Source organism: Pogona vitticeps, chromosome 6 (genome assembly GCF_051106095.1).
Source record: "Pogona vitticeps strain Pit_001003342236 chromosome 6, PviZW2.1, whole genome shotgun sequence".
In the NCBI taxonomy this organism is placed as follows: Eukaryota; Metazoa; Chordata; class Lepidosauria; order Squamata; family Agamidae; genus Pogona; species Pogona vitticeps.
The window spans coordinates 110,937,624-110,961,412 of record NC_135788.1 but is presented as its reverse complement, the minus strand read 5'-3'; the positions used below and the strand labels follow the sequence as shown (position 1 = coordinate 110,961,412).

The 23,789-nt window shown below is 42.8% G+C and overlaps 2 protein-coding genes across 6 annotated transcripts; one reads left to right on the top strand and one right to left on the bottom strand.

The window, feature by feature from the left end:
- The first annotated feature begins 17 nt into the window (after positions 1-17).
- On the top strand, positions 18-9,145 carry HIRIP3 (HIRA interacting protein 3). Of its 2 annotated transcripts, none has more exons than XM_072976826.2 (7): positions 18-181; positions 1,079-1,199; positions 1,368-1,527; positions 2,307-3,802; positions 5,581-5,731; positions 7,000-7,098; positions 8,334-9,145. In XM_072976826.2, exons 1-7 carry the CDS (start codon positions 102-104, stop codon positions 8,477-8,479), a joined length of 2,253 nt encoding a protein of 750 aa, XP_072832927.2. In that variant the 5' UTR covers positions 18-101; the 3' UTR covers positions 8,480-9,145. The 2 variants fall into 2 exon arrangements, with proteins under 2 accessions (XP_072832927.2, XP_072832928.2); XM_072976827.2 differs by lacking the exon at positions 18-181 and adding an exon at positions 364-475.
- Positions 9,146-10,052: 907 nt separating this feature from the next.
- LOC110081816 (dual specificity protein phosphatase 14) lies at positions 10,053-18,237 on the bottom strand. Of its 4 annotated transcripts, XM_072976834.2 has the most exons (3): positions 17,941-18,237; positions 17,175-17,383; positions 10,053-13,725 (listed from the first exon to the last, which is right to left on the bottom strand). In XM_072976834.2, exon 3 carries the CDS (start codon positions 13,718-13,720, stop codon positions 13,079-13,081), a length of 642 nt encoding a protein of 213 aa, XP_072832935.1. In that variant the 5' UTR covers positions 13,721-13,725; positions 17,175-17,383; positions 17,941-18,237; the 3' UTR covers positions 10,053-13,078. The 4 variants fall into 4 exon arrangements, with proteins under 4 accessions (XP_072832935.1, XP_072832933.1, XP_020654511.1 ...); XM_072976832.2 differs by lacking the exon at positions 17,175-17,383 and having other exon boundaries at positions 17,941-18,109; XM_020798852.3 differs by lacking the exon at positions 17,941-18,237 and having other exon boundaries at positions 17,175-17,579.
- Positions 18,238-23,789: the final 5,552 nt, after the last annotated feature.

Sequence of the window (23,789 nt, the reverse complement as noted above, 5' to 3'; positions counted from 1 at the left end):
AGGCATTGCGTCGCGCGACAGGCGTTCCCCCTTGCGTCGGACTAAAATTCCGACGAGCTCGACGGCTACGTTGGCTCGGAGGAGCCAGTTGGCGGGAAAGGATGGCCGCCGAGAGTGCTGGAAGGAGATCAGAGATGCGGGACTTTATCAGGGGGCTCTTCCAAGGGAGCCCTGATCTCAGGTGGGGGACCGGACCTCGGGGTTCCCCTTGCCGCAGCCGGCGGGGTGGGACTGACTCTGCACTGCTCTGATCCAAGACTTCGGAGCTTTCTGCACGGTTTAATAGGAACCAGAGAGGTAGTTAGTGGCCATTCCCCTTGGCATGCTCTGTTTGGAATGCCATCTCCACAATAACAAAGTAATGATGAGAACGACCACGAGCATGTGCAGAGTGAAAGGATAACACACCCAAGCCTGGGATTAAACTATGCAGTTTTCCAAGGCAAGCTCAGATTCCTGTACCTTTGCCATGAAGGTGCGTACTATGAATCGCTGAGGACATGAGTTTTTCCAGACTGTGAAACTCCCTTCCACCAGAACTTAGGTCATCCCCTTCTTTCCTGGCCTTCTGTTGGCAGTGATGCTCAAGCAAGTCTTTGGCAACCAAAGGGTTGCCTTAAAAAAATGTCCTTAAAAAAAATGTTCCTAGTTGTTTAAAAAAATGTCCTTTAAAAAAATGTTCCTAGTTGTTCAATGCCCATTATCATTATTATGTTCTTAACTGTATTTTAAAATTTTTGGCTTATTTATTTTAAATCATTTTCGTAAACTGCCTTGTGGCATTGGATTGGGAGAAGGTGGAATAATAATAATAATAAAATAGTATGGCTGCCCATTAACACATGTTCCTAGATGGCTTGCAGAACAGAAATGTACTAAAAATGAAGAACGGCTACCTCCCAGCAGGTGTTTCGATAAATGAAACTGGGGTTGTGGGCTCTAGTAGGGCATACCTGTAATGACAATACAATGGAGATATCATTGCGCCCATAGTCGCCTTGTACAGTTTAGTGGTATAAAAAACCATGGGTGTTGGGTCGGTGCAACCTGCCTCACCATCATCACGGTCTCTTTGCAGTGTTCTCACTCATGTCATCGTCCGGAAGAAATACCTTGCCCACACTGGGCAAGAAAGTCTAACTAAAGAGGAGAAGGAGCAACTCAAACTGCTGGTAGAAGAGGAACTGATCCAGATGAAGGTGCGCGCCATGGTTGAAGGGAGATGGGCAGTTGTGTACCCTTGAGGGAGGCAGCTGGAAAGCTTTGGGGTGGAGAGGAAGGGTGTACAGTATTATGCCCAAGGAAGCAGTGAAAGGGATATAATTGCATTAATTTTGAAATGTTTGTTTATTTTTACACATTCACAGGCTGATGATTCTCCAGACAGTGCTGATTCCTCAGGCCATGAAGTCCCGGTTTCTGTCAAACCGGAAGGCCAGAAGAGACCCCGCTGCACCTCCAGTAGCTCTGGTGATGAGGTCCAAAGCAAACAGGAGCAGAAGAAGCAACGAATGAGAAAGAAACTTGGTAAAAGTTGGGCTATAAAACAACATGTATTGTTTTCTTCCTTGTGGTAGATTTGGGCTGGGAAGAGACTCATAAAGATGCTTTCCATCGTTATTTGGAAACTGTAGGTGCATTTTTATTGACAAAAAATAGTATTCTTCCTTGAACAGAAGAGGCTCTCTTTCTGGGTAGCAGTGTCCATATTTCCATAATATGATCATATATTGGAGGAGGAAGTGCTTCTGTTTTCTCTTAATGTACTGGTAACTGGTCTTGTTTCCTGATTTATAGCCAACCAGATGAGTTGTTGTTTTTTTTAAAAAAAAAATTGTTGTGGCATTCTTTTGAAGAATAAGTAGTTGCAGTAACTGAGGCTAGTCAACAATGTGCTTTGAATGAACAATGTGGTTTTTGTATCATTGCTGATGTTGTTCTTTCGATATGGTTCCCTTTTCCTCTCATAGTTGTCTTTTTTTTTCTCTTGGTGTTGGTTTTATTTTTAGAAGCTGCTTTCAGAGGTTTTTAATGGAAAGACTGGATAGAAAAAATTAAACACAAGGATAAGTCAAGAAAGTATATAATCTTCGAAGCAGATTGTTTTGTATTATGGCAATAATATGCAGATGACCCGTTTTGACTTGATCTCTTCTGCTGGTGTTGAGGATGACTGGTTGCCTATGGACAGTTGTTACTCGCCATAGGTGGTCAGACAAGTGCTAAGTGATAGAGCCAAGAGAGCAACAGCACTATGTTGCCAAGATGTGTAATGTTTTTCCCTTCTGCTTTTCTTTTTCCTTCAGAAGTCAGTTCTGATGAAGAAGATTCTGGGATTGATTCTAAGAAAGTACCACTCCGCAGCACCTCAAAATGTGAGAGGAAGTCCTCAGAGTCCTCTGATCAATTAGACAGAGCAGAAACTCACGTTGATGAATCAGGGAGTGATGGGCTTCGTCCAGAGAACAAAGGAAGGGCATCACACTGGAAGTCACAAAGGGAGAGCTTCAAAGGTAGCAAGACAACCAAGCAACGGTTTGTCAAGAGGCAGCAAGAGACTTCAGGGAGTGAGTCCGACGAAGACACAGAAGAGCAAGACAGCGATGTACTGGCGGTGATTGAAAAACACATAAAAGCGTCAAAAGGCAAAAAAACTGAGCTGGAATATGACTCCGAGTGGGAGTTCGAGAAAAAGAAAAGGTTTGGCAAAGAACACAAACGGACTGAGGCCAAAGGAAAGGACAGAACGCAGGATGAGCAAAGGAGAAAAAAAGATGATGAGCCGGAAGAAAAAAGTGAGCCCTCCAAAGTGGGGAAAATACCCAGGAAAAAAAGAGTTGATTCCACTGAGAGTGGAGAGGAGGAGTGGGATAACCGAAACAAGAAGGGGAACAAGAGAGGACAAAGAATTCAGAAGGCTCAGGAGGAGGAGGAGGAGGAGCCTGAGAGCGAGGATGCCTCCGGGAGTGATTTGGAGTTAAGGGTCAAGAAAAAGATGGCAAATAGCGAACGAAGAAGAGAAAGTGTGAGTGCAGAAGAGCTGGGAAGTGATTCAGATGGCAGCTGGGACAAGAGTCAGATGAAGAAAGGAACACCCAAAGGGAAAACAAAGAGGCCACAGGGGAAAAAACAGAGCCATAAATCAGAGAGTGATTCCGAAGGCAGTAGGCTGTCCAGGAAAGGAGACGTGAAGAAGAGACAGAGGAGGGATACGAGTGGGAAGAAAGAACAGGAGGAAAAGAAGCAAGAGGTGGAGAAACCCAAAAGGACTGTGATCAGCGAAGATTCGGAAAGCGGAACGGATGAGGCAAAGGGCTCGAAACGAAAAAATCAGGGAAGGCAAAAAGGCCATAGAAGTGAAGGACAGTCCACAAGTGAGACAGAGGAGTCAGAAAAAGGTAAAAGCACTTTCAGGAAAGAGACTCTGAGCAGCCACGAATCAGAGAGTGGATCAGACGAATGCGAAAGCAAGAGTGAGACGGGGGAAATAGGGCTTCAAAAGAAAAGCACGGATGGGTTTGAGAGCGAATCCAACGAGGGGGAAGAGAAGGTGAAAAGAGGAGGAGCGGAGAAGTCCCAGAGAGTGCGCAAAAAAGATTCAGAGGCTGATCCGGAGGATTCTGACAGCAAATTAGCGGGAAGGAAAAGAACTCCCAGCCAGCTGAAAAGAGAAAAAGGAAAGCCTGCAAAGAAAATTAACAGCAAGGAAGCATCCTACGATGCATCTGTGAAGGAGGAAGAGTCCCCTAGCTCAGAGGATGAGGATAATCCCACATCTTCCAAGCAGCAGCATCAAGGAAAGGTGAGGTGATGTGATAATTAGTAACTCCTTTATGGTTCACTAGCTGTACACAGACATTGCTTGCCTAAGCTCTGAGGGAAAGATGTGTGTCATTTTTGGCCTCTTTCGCTTTGGGCAAGAATCATTCAAATACTTGGTCTGCCTGTCTTTGCCAGGCTCCATCGCTCTTCCCTTTGGTCCAAGAGCCAAGCTCTGGCGCTCACTCGTGTGCCCCTCTAAAGTAGAAAAAGGCTTCTTTCTGAATCTGTATGAAAGTTCCTTGTTTTCCTTCAACCTAGAACGGCTCCCACCACCACTACCACTTTATGAACCCAACAAATGCTCATGTGGGCTGGAGGTGGTGGGCGTTCTCGTCTAGCACATCCGGGGACACCATGTGAAGAAAGGCTGCCTGAGAACCTATTCTGTGCTTCATTCAGGGAGGATTTATCCAGTACAAAATCCTTTTTTTAAAATTTATTTATTTATTTTTGCAGTGAGCCACCAGGTTCTTTCAGGAAACTTAGGAGCAACCCATAAGGGCAATAATCCTCTCGTTGTCCCCCCCCCCGGCTCCTCCCAGGAAGTAGGATCTACTGTAGTGAAATACCCTCTCTGAACTTGGAGGCTTTATCTAACCATCATAATGAATTTCCATTGGTTCCTCCTCCTCCTCTTCCACAAACCCATCTTATCCCTTTTTAAAGCAGTGTAAGCCTGTGTTAAACACCACATAGTGAATACATGGGGGCGCTCACTACCTTGGTACATGCGCTCGTAATCTCAAGACTAGACCACTGTAACGCGATCTATGTGGGGCTTCCTTTGAGGCTGATGCGGAAACTTCAAGTGGTGCAGAATGCAGCGGCCAGACTCCTTACTGGTGTGAGAAAACACCAACATATTTCTCCTATTCTGGCCAAACTGCACTGGCTGCCCATCCATTTCCACATTGACTTCAAAGTTCTAATGCTTACCTATAAGGCCCTAAACGGTTTAGGACCTCAATACTTGGCAGAGCGCCTGCTCCCACCAAGATCTACTCGGATCACCTGCACGAGTCAGGAGGTGAGGCTGAGGAGCCTGACGCCAAGGGAGTCCCAGAGGGAAAAGACATGAAGCCGGGCCTTCTCGGCGGTGGCTCCTCGCCTTTGGAACAACCTTCCTCCAGAAACTCGCGAGGCCCCAATGCTGGATACTTTCAAATGCCAACTGAAAACATGGATGTACATCCAGGCCTTCCCTCCTGTCAACTACTGATTTCTTTGCTTTGCTATTTATTATTTATTTATTCCTGCACTATTTGTTATTGTTATATGCTAATGTTTTTATGTTTTTTTAAATTGTTTTTGATATTCTGTAAGACGCCCAGAGTGGTAGAATATACCAGATGGGCGGGATACAAATTGAACAAGTAAGTAAGTAAGAAAGTAAGAAATTTCCAGCTCTACAAAATCTTTCTTGGAGTGGAGGGACCAGACCTTTACAAAGTATTACCGGTATGCTTGGTACGATCTTTGTATCAAAGCTTTATGGTCCAGTTTTATTTTTGATGTCTTTTCTAATCCCAGCATGGAATCTGTTTTTTTTTTCACGGCAGCTGGATGCTGTGCTGGCCTTTCATCACCCTTCTGCAGGTCCATCCACTGTCACAACCCTGAGATCCCCTTCCTGGCCACTTGCCAGTAATTTAGACTCCCTTTGTGTACTGATGGAGTTGTAAGCAATGTTTGTGTCACTGGCTATGTTGGGATGCTTTCTAAGCTTCTCTTTGTTCTCACTTCTCCTTATGACGGCAGGGTGAGGAGCACCCCTCCATCCGACGCCTGAAGCGCTACATCCGGGAATGCGGTGTGCACCGGAATTACAAGAAACTGTTTGCGGGTTGCCGATCTCGCAAAGCTCAAGTGGAGATCCTCAAAAAGGAGCTGGAAAACCTTGGTTTGAAAGGTAAGCATGAATTGGTTCTGGTGGAGCGAGGCAGATACCAAGATAGGCCAGGAAGACTTCCTGCTGGGGGGCTGGGGGTGGCACAGAGGCTGAGTTAGCAATACCATGCACACTTGGTGCCACCGGTTCCAAATCTCCAAAATGTTGTGCCAGGGTGATGGGTATTTAGACTTGTGGAATCTGATCTATTCTGCAACTTGAATGCCAGTATGATGCCCCAGCAGGTGATTTTCATTCCTTCTTTTTGAGATGAGTGAAAGATCAAATGCTAGCCTTGGAGAGGAGTTATTGGAAAAGCCATAGAAGGTGCTGTAATCCCTTAGCTATAGGAAATCATGTTCCATTTATCTTAAAAAGGGTGCCAGATTTTTCTGGTCCCCCACCTTTAACAGCATTAAGAATAAGATGCTTGCCTTCTGTAAGGAGCCTTGTGGCACAGTGGTTAAACCGTAGTATTTTTTGTAAGCCGCCCTGAGTAGACTTTGTCTAGAGGGACAGGGTATAAATCTAAATAAAGTAAAGTAAAATAAAGCCAAAGCTGTGCTGATGACCCGGGGTTCAATCCCAGATAGCTGGCTTAAGGTTCAGTCAGCCTTCCATCCTTCTGAGTTTGTTAAATTGAGTACCTAGCTTGCTGGAGGGGGGAGGAATGTGTAGCCTGGATAATTAAATTGTAAACGGCACCGAGAATGCTTATACGCCACTATGGGGTGGTGTATAAGCAGCACGCTTTGTGATGCGCTTCTCTGTTTAATTTTAAACAATACAGTAGAATAACCCAGAAGACCAGCAGAAGAAGCTGCCTTGTACTAAGCCAGACTGTTAGTCCCTCTGGTACCGTGCTGTCCACACTAAGTGGTACGAATAAAGAAGAATGTTTCACCAACTTACCCAGAGCTGCCAGGGACGGACCTTCTGTATGCAGAAAATGTGTAGTACTTATGGGCTATACCTCTTCCTTCCTCCTTCTCTTATTTCTTCCATCCCCTTGAGGGGCAAAGCCAGGGTTCCTCTGATTTGCAGGGCATGGACAGGGTAGAAATCTGTTTTACTTCACGCCACCAACCAGATTGGCATTTCACATCAATCCATGCCAGACAGAAGCCACTGTTGAATGTTTGCCAGCTGCAGATCTTTAAAGATGCAGGATCTGTTTCACAGAAACACAGGTGGCCTAGTTTTATGTATGGTCATTTCTAGGTCAGAATTCTGAATACCCGTCAATGTGTAGCACTTCTTGATCACTGCTTTCTCTCATTTTTCTTCAGGGCCACCATCTCTGGCCAAGTGCAAGGCCCTGAAGCAGAAGCGTGAAGAAGCAGCTGAGATGGCTTCGCTCGATATCAGCAACATTATCTCCACAGAAGGTCAAGGGGATATGGTGGAAGGAGCTAAAGGGAAGGGTCTAGCTAGTGATACAGTGGTGCCTCGCTTGACGAGGATAATACGTTCCTTTGAAATCGCTGTTAAGCAAAATCCTCGTCAAGCGAAACGAAAAAGCCCATTGAAATGCATTGAAACCGGTTCAATGCGTTCCAATGGGCTAAATACCTCAGCGTCCAATGAAGATCCTCCATAGGGTGGCCATTTTCGGTGCGTGTAAAGCGAGGAATCCGTCCTGAAAACACAGCGGGGAGCCATTTTGCACAGTGGGTGGCCATTTTAGAGCCACTAGTCAGCTGTTTCAAAATCGTCCCGAAGCAGGGAACCGATCATCATTAAGCAAATTTTTACCATTAAAACATCGTTTTGCGATCACAAAAACTTCATCGTCAAGTGGTCTCATCATTTAACGAGGTAATCGTTAAGCGAGGCACCACTGTATAAAATTCCAGGTGGGTGGGTGGATAGAAAACTGGAAACATTCAGAAAGATTTATTTTCTTTTAATTCTGTGTCTATTTAAATCTCTCCCCCATGCACACACATTGGCCTGGAAAAAACAGGGAATCAAGAGAAATTGTTTGTGATGTATTTCCTCCCTATCAGGGTCTTGAATAGATGAATGTACTACCTGATGTCAAGGGTGGTTTTTTGTTTCCATTCTGATATTAGGATAGAACGGGCTCGGTGTCTTATTTCTGGGCCCATATGTGGGAAATGTGCCACACTTTTCTGTCTTCTTGTTCCTCTCCTGCTAGAGAATGGATGTTGTCCATGGCCATTCTGACTTTCATGTGGATGTGACAGCACTGAATGGTAATGGGGTTGCGCCATCCATCCACACCATCATGGTTCAGCAAATACTACAGTATTTTCATTGTTTTGCATATGCAAATGGAAAGATCGAAGGGTTTGGGAAAAAATGGGATTGCCTTATAGGAAGACAGTGTGGTCTTCATTAGGAGTGGACCAGGATCCTCTTAAGGAAGAGGTCTTCAAACCCCCGGTCTGTGGCCCGGTACCGGTCCGTGGCCTGAGCCGGACCGGGCCGCGGAGTCAGACCTCACCCCCCCCACCCGCACACACTCCCCTCCCCACAGCTGCTTTGCATCTGAGGTTGGTGTTGTGAATGAGGTAAAGTCTATGAGCTTGGCCCCTGGAGGTCTGTGGGTATCAGTGTGGTATGTTGTGAAACGTTGATCTCTTTTCCTTCCATACAGGCCGCCCAAGACGTCGGAACGTCTGGAGTCTGTACAGCAAGGCCCAGGAGCCACCCAGCTCTCCAGAGGAGCCCACCATCCAACGCCGTGCGACAGACTGGTCCCATCTCCGAGGAGTCATCAGTTCAGATGGGGAAAGCAATTGACTTTGGAGTGGGGACAGGGGGATGGTGATGGCCTGGGTCATCCGTTGCCCTCGCCCTGAGGGAACTGTGAGCAACAACCTAGAAGTGGCTCATTCCTGTTCTTAGCTCACTTCTTTTTTTTTCGTAGATGTGAAACAAACCTGTTCGTAAAATGTTATGTTGTTGTCGACCGGCTCCTGTTTTGAGCGAAAAGGGGAAAGACTTTAATGCCTCTGTGAAAGGCAAATATTCATCCCTTGCTAAAGAATTATGTTTGAGCAAAGTGGGCGGAAGGAGATAGCTCAGTTCTTTAAAATATCTGGGTTATTGCATTACTATCGATTCCATCTGACCCTTCTGTAGGGTGAACATTCTTAAACATGCACACAATTTAGTGGACATTGGAAGGCGATGGCTTCCCCCCTCAAAAAAAAAATTATTGGACCATGAGTTTCTCTTGTTGTGCGGGACACATTCTCCCTCCCTCTGCATCTTTTCCTTGGCCTTAACTTAAAATGGAATGACAGTCATTCTAGACTAGAAGGCACAGGGGCAGAAAAGGGTGGATGTGCTTTTGTAGTGAGGATCATATTTACCTGTTGTTGTAAAGGTTGCATGTTGGAAATTTTATGACTGAAAACATAAATGTTTTTATATTTGTTAAATAAAAGCTCTTTTGGATTTTAAGATGAGAGGCCTTTTCTTATGAAGCCCATACTACATCTCTTTCCATTTTCAGCACCATGCTCCTCCTGAGCATATTAACCTCACATATTCTTTCACAAGAGTGTTCTCCGATTCATCATAACCCAGTATCTGGCATGGAATCTGGATGGCTGGAAATGCCTGAAATGGACGGGCTTCTAGATCTCATGGAACAAAGGCCCTGCAGTTTAGGTAGTGGAGTTTATGTGACTTGTCTGAGCTACAGCCCTCCTGATGGCATGATCTCACGTTGCAGGGGAATGCATATGAACAGGGTGAAGTTGAACTGCTGGCATGGGTCATCCCTAACTTATGGGCCACCAGACTCATAAGATGGTTGTATGATTCACACACACGTGATGCAGAAAATTGGCAGCTTAGAACTGTACAGCTTAAAAATCCCCTTCTAACCTCCAGGTATGTTCCTTGCACCCACCCTCTATAGTGTCCGTGCTTGGACAGAATTTGTTACCTCAGCTAATATCTCGTATTTACGTAGCGGGGATGAGACTGCTGATTTCTGCAAAAGCCAAACAGCAGATTCCTAATAAAGTGTAAAAGCTGGCTGGGTAGCTCAGTGGTTTAGATATACAGTGGTGTCTCGCTTAACGATTACTTCATTAAAAACCGCTATATGATTACTGTTTTGCGATCGCAAAACGATGTTTTAATAGGTAAAATTTGCTTCCTGACAATCGGTTCCTGCTTCAGGAACCGATTCTTTGCATTACGTTTTTAAAACAGCTGATTGGCGGCTTCAAAATGGCCGCCCGCTGTGTAAAATGGCTCCCCGCTGCATTTTTTGGACGGATTCCTCGCTTTACAGGCACCGATAAAAGCATCATTCCATGAAACCAAAAAGCCAAGCTGTCAGGAAAAATGGCAGGAGGTCGTTCATTTGCATTTTTATTAACATATTTTTTCATTGAACTGAAACCATAAGAAATCCTAATTTTAATTAATATAGAGACTTTTTTTCTTTTTCTTTTCTTTTACATCTCTGGTATGTACAAAGTATACAGAAGAGGAGAAGCTTTAGATGCTTATATATACATATGAAACACTTAAAGGAAGACCGACTCATGTTCCAAGCCCTAGAGCAAGCTTCTGGATGATAGCCGCAGTTCTCTTTTGGGTCCTCGCTCAAGAGAGACTTTCAAAAGACAATATATTATATGCCAGTGTCATACATACATTAGCTTGTGCAACATTCAGTCTTATAAGCTATTATCTTTAATATGTATATCACCCATTAAGATTCCAGCAATTTTGGGAGACTGAGGGACTCTTTATCTTGAGGGTTCTGTGCCTAATTCTAAAGAATGAACTGCTGGTGTTAAGATTCTAGACATCACTTTTCCCCTGATTAATACCATAGCTTGAAATGCTGAAAAAAACCAGACATGGAGGAAAAGAGGAGAGTCCTGAAAACAGGTAGAAGCATGTTTGTGAAATATTTTCGTTTTTAGGCCACAAAATTCTCACAAAATAACCTTTTAATCAAGAGTATCCTTACCTAGAGAATCCTTTACTCACAACCTCAGATAACTTTGGGGCTCCCCCACCCCATTTTTAGGTGTTAAGACTATTTCTTCAAAATCACCATACTTATTGCAGGAGATATTGGCATTTTCCATCATTAAATTAATTTTCAGCTGCTAGGAATTTTAACAAAAGACACCATAGAAATAGGCAGCATCTGAAAAGAAAATCGAAAATATCCCACAAAATGTTTGAAAGAAATAGGCTTCCCCTGCTAAGAAATATTATTATTGTATTTTCCTAACATTGGCATCAAGTTACAAATCAGAAATAATATAAAACTACAAAATGTGTGCTATTGCCCACTTCCAAAAACTAAATGTTCAAAATGCTACAGTGTCTGTTAACAGGAGAATTTTGTCCGGCCATCACTAATATTTTACCCTTCCGTGTATTCATGGTAAATATAGTAGAGATGGGCTGCTGCCTACACAGGACTTCCAAAATTAGTTGGTTTTGTACCAACATAATTGTACAAATCATGTTGGCCTACAGCTCAGCTATGACAAAGTTTCCAGTGATTCTTACGCTAAAGGTTTTCTGTGAGAACAACGTATTTTCTGTGAGAACAAGATATCCCGTTCCTCACACACACATGCTAGAGCCATCTTGAAAGATTCTGCAATAAACTATTATCATTCCAAAAACCTTATTGGTCTACCAACTTATTTAGCCGTTGTTCTATAAGCTTCTAGACCTTTCTATTTAGCTGCGCTTGACTGAGAACCAAAGGCCTGCTGGGAATTTGCTGTAAAAAGTCAATGGAGGATGAAACCTCCAAAAGAAGGAAAATGCATTTCCTGCTGGGGAAAGCACCATTGTGAAGCTGCTGTCAAGCCATTCCTTTTCTAGCCACAGAAACCTATACTAGCAACGAGAGTTTCAGAAAGGACCATGTTAACAAGATGGCTTCTTTTTCAAACAAGAGACTGGCGTATGCCAATACAGTACTTGAATCCATTCCATTACTTCATGGTAGAAAACTCATTTTTGAGAAGCTCTGAAATTTGCACCTCCAGAGCAACTCTACAGCTCCCTAAGGGATATATTTCTCTACATTGTTTTCCCCACACACCATCAGTCAGCAGAAATAACTCTAGACCTTGAAGATGCCAAAGTGCTTACCCCATTTTGAAACAATTAACACTTCCCTTGTAATTTAACTGGACATTTGCTCAACATCTGGGTATACCTCCCCGTTTTGACTATGTCAGAAAACATCCTTCAAATGGAAATCATTTTCTTCTTGGGATACAAGAAGTCCATATTTCAGCTCTGCCTCCTCAGTGTACGCTTATGTTCTATTTGCTATTGCAATAAAGCTTTAAAAATACACTATTCCCTATTTGTATAGAAGCTTTTCCCAAGAATAATTGCTTTTTTATAAAGTGTGTAGAACGCTGTCCCTGATCTTTCCTTTCCTAGCATCAAAACTATCTCATAAATCCCTGGGGAGAGGGGATATGAGAAGGACTGGCTTTACTGTTGAATGTAAACCCCACTTGCTAGAAACTGATGTATCAGTACTTTAAAGCCTTTCCAGTTTAACGTCCATCTTATGGGTGTAATTTGTCTTCCGCAGCATTGAGTGAGCCTTGTATTGAGGTAGCATCAACATTTATCCACTCTTCCTAATTGTTGCGTTTCCCCAAGTTAGAACAGGACGCTTAAAATCGTATTCCTGACACCCACAAACCAGACTACAGCCTGTTCACTGAAAATTATTACGTATACTAAAATCACCTTCAGGTTTCTGGAGCTGAATTCTTCTGCTTATCAGTGGAAGTTTTGTGATTTCCAGTGTCTTGACTGTTGCCCCCTTACTGGTTGAGCAGTCCTTGAATACTGTGCCTTGGGAGAAATTGTAACATAAATTCCCATCCCCTTAGTGCTTAAATTTCACTCCCTGAGGGGGAAAATGTATTGTGTTCATTGAAAGTAAACTAAAAGTAAAATAAAGTCCCTGTTTCTGCAAAGTAGTTCTAATGTTCTATCTTCAGCTATTAGTATTTTTCCCTTTCCCTTCACTAAGTTAGGATTAATTTATTCAAACCTTGGAGCCCATACTGTAGACAAAATATTGTGTATATTTTGTTTTTAACAATCTTTTCAGAATATAAGTGAGATTTAAGTCCTTAGTACTGTTTGACAAGGCAGAACCAAACATCAAAGCCTAGCACACTTAAAGGTCCAAGCAACTTTCCATGATCTACTCATATTATAAGGTCTTACAAAAAAGACTATGATAACAGAATTTCTTATTGAGATCCACCATGTCTGAAGGTCTTCCTACAGGTCCTAACATGGTGGAGTATTTTGACCCTAAATCCAAGCAGCCCACCACCCAACCAGGTTCCCAAAGTTACCCAGTGTCTATCTTAAGTTCCACAAGGGGACCAGCCCACGGGTCTCCTTTTCATAGACATCTGGGACCAACCCAATGGGCGAGGGCACCATCTTGACCGTGTTCTTCCCAAACAGCTTGCGTTCGTACTCAATGAGTTGTCTCCAAAAGCCTACATTGGGTCTTACAACAGGCCGTCTACTCTTCACCCATTCATGGGCATCCAAGAGGCTCAACCGGTGATACTTCATAAGATAGGCAATACAAAGGGAGGCAGACCTACTCACACCAGCTACACAGTGGACTAGGGTTCTTCCATTCTTTTTCCCTGTCTGGTGTATCCTGTCAGCCACAGAGTCAAAGTATAAGGACAGTGGAGCATGTGGGAGATCGGGGACGGGTACCTTAACATAGTCAATATCTGGCCAGTTGGCATTGGGAATTTCCATCGTGGCATTCACTACACAGGTCACTGCCCTGGAATAGACCATATGCCTGTTGGCTGCAGCATTGCCAGAGCAGAGATAGAGGCAAGGAGAAATCTGAGCAATCCCTCCTAATACAGACAAACTGTTCCCAGCAGCAGGAGATGGTTTTGCCACAGATGGGGGCGGAGACCGGCGAAAGAACCCATGGTTCCGGAAATTCATGGCGGATGGTTCAGCATACATAACAGCTATGGAGAAAGAAAAGTGATAGAAATCTTAAGATGTGTGCATTCTAAACACAGTTAAAGGGGCACAGTAACATTCTCTACAAGTTTTACTGGAGCAGATTGTCCTTAGGACCAACATCCTTCTGAAATCAGAGGGCTCCTATTGGCCAGTTTCATCCTCATTTGACTAACCCAATACCAGGCTGGTTATGCAGCCTCTGGATGTTTTCCCATTTTAAATAAAGAAGTCTGCAAAAGTCATTTTCTACTTGTGCAAGCCTCCAGTCATGGTTTTGAAATAAACTGGAATATAGGATATCCCCCCACAACTCTTTCTAACCCAGAAAAAAATAATAATAATCTGAATCCAAATACTGCCAGCTATATTTAGTTTTACTTTTTCATACTTTCTGCTTATCTTCCAGGCAGGCTCAGCTTGACAGTAGGAACATTATTTTTTGACAGCCCAAAAAAAAATGACCCTAGTCTTTCTGAAGTTACCTGCCCTTTCTCTAGGCAAACAAACAGAGAATTTTTTTAAAGGGTATGAGATTTAGGGAGATAGGAGGTGCAGCAGGAGCTGGAAATCACTGGGGTGGGGGGCGGCAGAAAAGATGGAATGAATAATTAGATCACTTCTAACATTGTGAAATGGGATAAGAAAGCAGGTGGATAAAAGCCAGAGGAAAGTGAAGCAATGGGTAAATAAGTAAAGGAAGGGGGAGGGGAAAGATGGACAGATAAACCAGCAAGTTTTACTCCTGTGCAGAACCAAAGATCTCCAAAATCCTACCTCAGTCATTCCCTTGGACCTTCCCAGCAGCTGCTCCCATCCCGTGAAGCAGTTTGATGGGGGAAGGGGGGGCAGAGGGAAGGAGCTAGAAACTGTGATGCTGCAGGAATGATGCGCAGGAGGGGGATGATGTAGACTCTGGGAAAATGGAGGAATGGGGCAGGGAGCGGACAGCCTCTTAAAGGGACAGTGGATGCTTTAATAGCCACTGGACTGTTCCTACTCTGCTCTGCTTATACAGTATACTTACCCAATGCACCACCTTCACCTCTCTTCCTCTGCTAACCCTCAAAGCCAGGAGCCTAGAAAGGGCTGCAGTGATATTTTGATGCTAATTTGTGATTCATACATTGTGATTGTTCCTGCATAGCAGGGGGGTATATTTTGCATCACACCTTCTCCTTATTCTTTCTCTGTGGGAAGGGGGAAAACCCACACCTGCATTAAACGTTCCCTATATTTTTTGCCTCCCACATTATGCCTTCAGAATAAATGCTGATAATTACTGTCAGTGTATTTTGTTCCTAATGAGATACTATTGGTTTTGTTCCCATGTGTGAGATTTCCCAGCAATATATAATTGACATCACAGGGTCTGTCAGGATAGGCTGGGGTAGGGGTCTTTTGTTTCTTAAGGATTTATAAAAGATGCCCTGAGTCACTGCGATGTGTCATACTGCTCAGCAAGATATACTACATTTTGGAGAACGTGGTTGAGCCTTGCTGGTTCTTACTGGGGTATATAAAATTGCATTGGTATTAAATTTTATCACCTCCTAGTGACAGGACTTAGTGGAGGAAAGTCACCTCAGATGTCCCATGTAGTACAATTATAATGTCATTCCAGCAGTTGTAGAAGGTGTAGCTGTGTTAGTCTATGCCAGCATTACAGGTGAAAACAAAATAAAACTAAAGAATAAAAGAAGACAAAATGTGGTAGCACTTTGAAGACTAACTTATATACAGTGTATATATATATATACAGTATATATATATTTTAATGTGAGCTTTCGTGGACAAGTCCACTACATAAGACATGACTGACAAAGTGGACTTGTCCACAAAAGTTCACATTAAAAATATATAAAAGTTAGTCTTTAAAGTGCCACAATGTTTTTGTGTTTTTTAACTCTTTGGTTTTATTTTTTTTTCACCTATGTCATTCCAATTTACCTTAAACTCCCACATCTGCCTACAGATATGAGCCATAATTCAACCCTCTTTCCTTATTCAAATAATAGTTCGTACAACCCTTCTTGAAGGGTGTTTTGCTTTCAGAAGCAACCAGCTTTGAAAACTGAGTGGGGAGTGGTCACATGAATCCAGGAAAAACATACTCAAGACCTCTTAACATATGTTGTTTATACCTTAAAATCATTTTCAATTACTCTTTTGTAACCACAGTCAATGTATGTGCTTGATTTTTGGTAGGATGAAAGTGTTCCTCTATTTCATTCCATCCTTTCATGCTTACCCCCTTTGGACAGTAGATTTAGTGTCTATTTCTGTACTACTACAATAAAGGTGAAATAACTGAATTAAATATCCCAGGACAAGACAGAGTGATCTTAAACATCTCCACTCACATTAACAGGTGTGTTCCTCTACACCTGGCCTATGTCGTGATGTAGCAGAAGCCCGGTCTGGATGGCTCTCTAGGAATTCTCTTTTCTGATTCCCAGCTGCTCTACCCTGGTTCATTCCCCTCAAAATCTCTCTTTCAAATTGATATGTTTAGATATGTCTGCAGTGCTGAATCATGTCCCTTCAAACCTCAAAATACAGAGGCATTCATTTTTCTTTCCCTGGCCCTCAGCATCTCAAAATATGCATGATTTCTATGTGCATATCTAATTTGCCATCTCTGTCCCTAACTTTTGGGGCAATCATGGAAGTCCTAAGTGTCCAACCTCAATCATGTCTGTACCCTTTTAACCACATGGCCCAGAATTAGACTGAGAATACTGCTATCTGCTTTTCTCCCATCTTTAAAAAATACACCAACTGCCATCAAATATCTTGCCTTTAAACTACTAAAATGTTCAGCCTCAGATATTGTTTGCCTCTTATTACATTCAAGACTTAAGCTATGTTACAAAGCAGCAAAACTGTATCAACAGAGAAATTATTTCCTGCTCCCAGCTTTGTACAGACCTAGCTGTGTACCCAATTAATTCTTATAAGGGTGGGGTAGTTAGTTATTTTTTGATTAAACAACTTTAAATAAAACAGTGATATTTCATTTACCTCCTGTGTAGTCACCAGCTTGCATCCCTTACTCTTCTCAACAGGCTAAATTAGTTGTCACCAGTTAATAGCACTCCCCCCTAAAAATGCCACATTAGCACATCAACGTTCCTGAGCCTTCAGAGAAATCAACCTTCAGTGGTTCAAGTCCTCACTCACCCAAGACCACCTCCCCTCACCAGATCCACATTATCTTCCAGGCCCAGCAGTAGACACCATTAGCTCCGCATGTATAAAATACCTTGCTAGAACCGGTTCTTCCCTTTACCCCACCCCAAATATATATTGTTGTTTAGTCATGTCCAACTCTTCGTGACCCCCACGGACCAGAGCATGCCAGGCCCTCCTGTCTTCCACTGCCTCCCGGAGTTTGGTAAAATCCAAGTACATATATACACATTTAGAACTATTTTTTAAAAAATCAAATTACCAGGTACTGCTGTCTTTCAATGGAGGCTCTCAGGACAGTTCTCAAAACTCTTGCCAGTAAAGGAAGCCCCCGGGGCCCACCACGCCTTTGGGGAAGAAGGCTGAGCGTGAGAAAAGGTCTGGATCCGCCTGGAAACCCTTAATCCTTGCTTCCTTCGTCTTCTTCCTCCGCTTCCAAATGGCCCTCTTTTTATTATGTGCATATATTATCTACAATAATAAATAGAGTGGCGTACATATACTGTATTCTGTGGTCCTCGCCCAGCTCTTTCCTTTCTGGGTGGGGAAATCTGGAGTTCCCTTCCAAGCTCCCCCGCCCCAGCGATGCCTATATACCACGACGGCCAGCCCCGGCCCCCCCGCCTGGACCACTCAAGCGTTGGAGGAAACAAAGGGTTGCCATGGCGACAGGATGCGGAGGAGGATGCTGTCGTCAGAGGCAGTGACACAAGCTCGTGAAGGAGAAGGAGGAGGAGGTGGTGGAGGCGAGGGCGGAGGGGGGGAGGAAAAAGACCCACGGGTTTCCCCCTCCCTCCTCCGCTTCCGGCAGAGAATCGCCTCCCCCCCCGGCCTCCGAAGGGTAGCACGCCCCACCCAGGCCCTGCCCTGAAGCCTCCAGTGCCCCATTCACACGACCAAACCTGACCCGTAAAATCAGAAAGGCTCCAGAAAGTACGGGGGAAGAGGGGGAACCTCCCTCCTTCGTCCCTGCCGTCCGCAGAGAATATTCCCAAAGCAAGAAAGTGGATTTATTCAGTACCACTTACTATCAGCCATGATGGTGTTCTGCAGGGCCGGCCCTACCCATTGCAGAGAAGTCGCTGGTTTTGGGGGGATGACTCGAGTTGTTAGCCATTTGACTGCCAGGGATGGGGAGGGGCTCTTGGGAATCGTTCTGTTGGATCTGCAAAAGGTTTCTTGGCTTTTAGGGATTATGTGCCCTTTCTTTGCTGACTTGCCTCAGGCAGCCCTGGCCGCCTCTTTTCTTCCCACCGACTCCACTGGCGCCGAGTGGGGACTCCCCTTTGGGGAAGGGAAGCAGCTCACTCCACGACACTCTCCCCGGTTCCCTGCCAGCTCTCTGCATCATCCTCACCATGGCGCGAGGAAAGTGACAGGGAAACTCTGGAGTCACAAGATCTCAGCCCTCAGATCACAAGAATAAAAGGGAAATGAGAAATAGGGCCTGGAATAGGCTAGCAATGAGAAGTATCACGTTTGAAGCCAGGGTAATAAACGTGTTTTGTGTATGTGAGCAGTTCAAGTGTTGAGGGTTAGAAAAAGGAGAGCGACTTCACAGGACAGCGCTCATCTTTTAACATTTGTCTCCACCCATTGCATCTCTTTATTTTTCCCCGAAAGAGAGAATGGGCCCTTTTAGAGCCGTGACAGCTCAGTGGAACTTCCATGATCAGGGATAGTGTATCGGATGCCTTGGTTTGTCTGCTTCCGAGAGGCCCCTTTCCAGTGCACTGCAGGAAAGGGTACTGGATCGGAAGGACTTCGGACTAATCCAGGAATATTCCTGTGTTTCTCTTCGTTAAAGTCGGGGCCTCCTGGGGGTTCACTTTTCAACTAAAGGGACCCGCTTTTGATCGGCCAAACAATGGACAGGGTGCAAATAATTGCCCCCACCAGCCCCCAAAGCCAGCAGAATTTTTGGCGTGTTCATTTTCTAATGTCTGTTGCCCGACAGACATTCCTCGTGATCGTGATATAGGTACAGTAATAATATCTCGCCAGAAGCTCTCTAGTCTAGTTAATCCGTTTTGCATCACCAGCTTTGAGGAGGAACACAGGCGAGATGCCTAAATTGGCTAAATGAATATTCGCGTGTATGTGGTTAATTATGGTAAGCGTGACTCAGCGTACCCCCTCCTCCCTCTCACCACCTCCTAATGAGCGAAACTTTACCGTATTTCGTAGACTGACGCTTCTCTCGCCTTACAATATACAGAAAATAGGGCACGGTGCCGTAATTGCTCGGGTGAACTGTGCTGCTTTGCAAATAAATTATAAGGCGCCGCCGCAGAACAGGGTTCAAAACGTTGCCAGGTGCAGTGGTGTAAAGAGATGCCTTGCAGATATGTCTGTGTATATGCATATTTCAGCATGGAAGGGCAATTATATAATGGGGCTATATTTAATTTTTAAAAAAAGATAATCTGGAAAAAAATACCACCGACATTTTTAGTTCATAAAACTGTACTTCCAGGAAATGAAGTTGAAATACCCAAGATTTCCTGGAACAAAGTGAGGAGTCAAAAGGGAAGAACAAAGTATCTACACTATACCTTTCATAACTGTGCAGAGGACGGGATTTCATCCTGACTTTTCTCCCCATTACAGGGCAAATTGCACTTGGGTGCTAAAATGTTACCTTTTTAAAAGAACTGTATGCATTTCCACTCTTCAAAGGGGGAAAATAATGTCTGGTGCTCCAGACATTTTGCCCTAGGATTCACATCATCCCCACCAGTATGGCCAATGGTATGGGATCCGGAGGGACAAAGAATTTCCCACTTCCTGGGTAAAATCATAATATGGAGTCAGCAAATTAAAGACTATAGAATTAATTGTCCCAGATGTTGATGCTCAGCTGCAAATACAGAGACCTGAAAATCAGTATGACTGGCAAAACTTAGCAAAAGACTCAGATTTAATTATGGTTTTGCAGAAGTGGAAGATGATGGTTTTTAGTGCTTTACTGACTACTATTTCTAATGAAATCTACAAAGCAGGAATAATTCCTGGATAAAACTGACCTTTAGTACACTACCCACAAAAAGGAAAATGTCAAAACTTACAGTGAATACAGAACAATGGATTTAAATGGGCCATCTTCTTAAAGACAGAATTTACAAAGAAGGAGGAGCAGTAGACAATTTTTTTAATTTAGAGGAAGATATGCAACCAGGGGAGCACTGTTCTGTCTATATACCAGGCGACCAATGTCATGGCATGGATGTGGATATGTGTACCTTTGACAAAGTCCAATATGGGAAACTGATGGAATTTGTGTGAATGCAGATTTTGATTGAAGAGATAGTAGTGTAATTGGCAACCTGAACTGGCAACCAATAACTGCAACGAAAACTGAAGGCCTGATGATGTAGAGACAGGGAGAGTGTGGCAAGGATGTATATTCTTGCCACTGCTTTTCAATTTGCACCTGAAGAGCCACTTTTCAAAGTCTCTAGCTAATTCAAAGAACAGCAATGTCAGCTGAGAACACATTCCATATGTTGATGATAGAGTATTACAAAGTGGTCATTTAAAGGGCCTGCAAAGGTTAAATAAAATCAGTGAAGATGCTGAGGATAGTCTAAAAATAAATGATAAGAAAACTGTGTTCACAGTAATCAATAAAAAGCAAGTGGCCCAAGAAAGATAAAGATCTAAAATGCAATTTGAAATTTGAATGAACAGGGGATCATAGCCATGCAACAGAAATCAGAAAAGAAATAGCCTGGGAAAAAAAACCTTGACATGAAAAAATGTACTATGCAACTAAAATGTACATCTAGCTTTAAGAATGTGCGTTTTATGGTGCTATGTGTTTTTGGATCTACTGTATAGTATGAAAACATCAAATTCAACACAGGCAATTATTTAAAAAGACATAAGCTTTATGAAATATGGATTTATTTCACAATGGTAAGATGCACCCAGATCGGAGAGGTGATCAACCAAGAAGTACTAAAGAGAATGAATGAAGACCACCAAAAACAAACAAACAAAAAAACATAAAATACATAATGACTGAAATCATTAAGCCACAACTGAAATAGGTCCATTGAATCAGCAGACTTTTGCTGAGTCTTCTCCTTTCTGTGTTCCATTGATTCAAATGGGCCTACTCTAGGTGTCACTTACTACTGGATTTCAAATAGTATGTACAACCCCAGAATACTTCAGTCATGTATTCAGAAATTAAAATTACCAAGAGTTACCGCTGGTCATTCCAGATAAATTAAATAGAAGTACAGGAGAGAGAACTCGGTTGGGAAAATTAGAAAGCTGGTTTGAATGCAGCACATCATTATTAAAAAGTTGTTACATCCCAAGTCAATGCAAAAGAAGAAGATCTAGAACAGTGGTTTTTAATGTGGGCGATAATGCTCCCCAGGGGGCGATTTCATTTTTCAGGGGGGCGATAGAATTAAAAGGGGCAGTGTGGGGGCGCTGGAGCAGAAGGGGGCGGTAGGGGGGCCCTGGAGCAAGCCAAACCTGTGAAGATGGCTGCAGCCTTTTTACAGTGTGCATGAATATATATTTTCCTCCAATCTTAATTTAGTTTCAGAGTTTTTGTCTTGAAATTTTTAGTTCCTGCATTGTGGTTTGTTTTTATGCCCTTTTTATATTTCTTTTTGCGTCTTAAAATTCGCTTGCAACTAAATCATTAAATGTTTTTGGGGCATTTCGTTTTCTTAGAATTGAATTTTGTTTTCAGGGGTCATTGGATTTAAGTGTCCTAAATAAATAAATAAATAAATAAATAAATAAATAAATAAATAAATAAATAAATAAATAAATACATAGATAAGATAAGATAAGATAAGATAAGATAAGATAAGATAAGATAAGATAAGATAAGATAAGATATCATCACCGCAGGGAGGGGGGTGGTGATAACTTCCTCAATGGCTCAAGGGGGCGTTTCTTTCAAAAAGGTTAAAAACCACTGACTAGAAGCTCTGTAGGCAGTGAAGGCTTGTGACTGCCCCAGGACATAAAACACTAATGTTTTAAGTACACACTAGTTTAACTTTTATGTCTTTGTACAGAATTCAGAGAGTTGTAGTTTTATGGGATCACAAGCATAGTCGGTCCAGAGCTGCTCAGAGAACTGTAGCTCTGGCTGTCTGGGGAGAGGGATTATTGGATATTAGATCAATTTGTGCAGGCTATGAAAAAGTACGGGAGCATTTGATCTTCAGCATGTGGTCATCTTACATTTTGAGAATTACATTTTCAGTTTCTTTCCAGAGATTGAGTTCAGTCTGCAATATGTCCAGAAACAGCAGGACTAGGATGCATGCAGCAACATGCAGTAGGCATGCTCCTTTCCCACTAACCACTAAACATATCTAAACATCCATTCTATTATGTGAGGTTGCCTCAAGGGAAAATGTTCCGGGGTGGCTGCAATCCATTTTCAATTTAGGGATTAGAGGCAGGTTGCCTAAATCAAAGGGTAGGTTTTCTAGGCCTGCTATAGAGACCCAGCACTCATTGGTTTTAATCTAGAAATGAAGGACAGTTATAGCTTCCAGATTTCCTGCAATAGATAGATTTAGTTATAATTATGGCTGGCAACAATCTGGCCTTTTTAGCCAGTTAACCTGCCTCCTATTTTCCCATGCTTCAGAATCAGGATTGTTAATGTTTTATCCAGTACAGGAACAGAAGCCGTTTTTATTAGAGCATATTGGAAGAATGGAGGGATAGAAATAAAATGAATAAATGGATGATCAGTCACCTGACCAACACAAGATAACAGCTGGCAGTTCTTTTGGTGTGAGGTAGTTTGAAAAAAAAATTAATCTTCTATAACCTTCTTCCTATCAGGCATTCAACAGCCCAACACCTGAAGAGATATCACACTGGATTAATCCATTCTAATTTATAAAAGCAGACTGTGTTTGCGTCCCCGACTTATTTTAAATGTGTCTGTGCCAACAATGCAGCATACACTTTGAAAATGATGTCTTTTTTTTAATTGGATGCACCTGGCAAATGGTACTGTTATATATAGGTCTGAATAAAATATGCCAGGACATCTGCAATTTTAGATGTGTGAATAATATGCTTCTTACATTCCATATAGTGTTAATTAGCATGCTGGATTAAACTAGAACAACATTATTTCTCCATGATGGAGCAGCCTCCCTAAGCAGGTAAGGAATCAACAACAGAGATACCAACATGGGAAGAAGCAGGGTTACTGTGCCCTACAGCTACAGTAGGATTCTCAGCTATCCATGCATGTGCTGGGATCACTCTTTATGAGAAGTAAAGCAGCTACACTATTACCGTTTCCCTGAAAATAAGCCCTAGTAGAGCTGGACACGACTTAATGACTAAACTACAAAAATTATATAAGCCCTACCCCCAAAATCAGCCCCCGTTAAGTGAAAACCTGTCCTCCACCCCTATGCAGCAACCAGAAGATGACATGACTGTATCTGAATACATTTAGATTGTTGTACATGAAGAAAAATAAAACACCCCCTGAAAATAAGCCCAAATGCATTTTTGGTACAAAAATTAATATAAGACCCTGTCTTATTTTGGGGGAAACATGGTATTACCCAGTTATCATGATGTTGATAGGAGTTGAAGAGAAGTACTGTATTGTGGGAACTAGAGGGAGACAAACAGTACAAATTACAAGCATTGAACATGCACACCCAGTATTTGAAGTGTTCCTTTCATACCATTTTAAATCTACAGCCATTAGCAAAGGATTGTCTTTTACCTCAGTGTTTTTAAAGGGCAGGTTTCTGGTTTTCAAGTCCCTGCTAAAGGGGTAAGAACAGGCTGGCCTAATGTTTTATTTTTATTTTATTTTTTGCTAGCCGGAAAGCAAGCTCACACCTGATTTAACTTATAG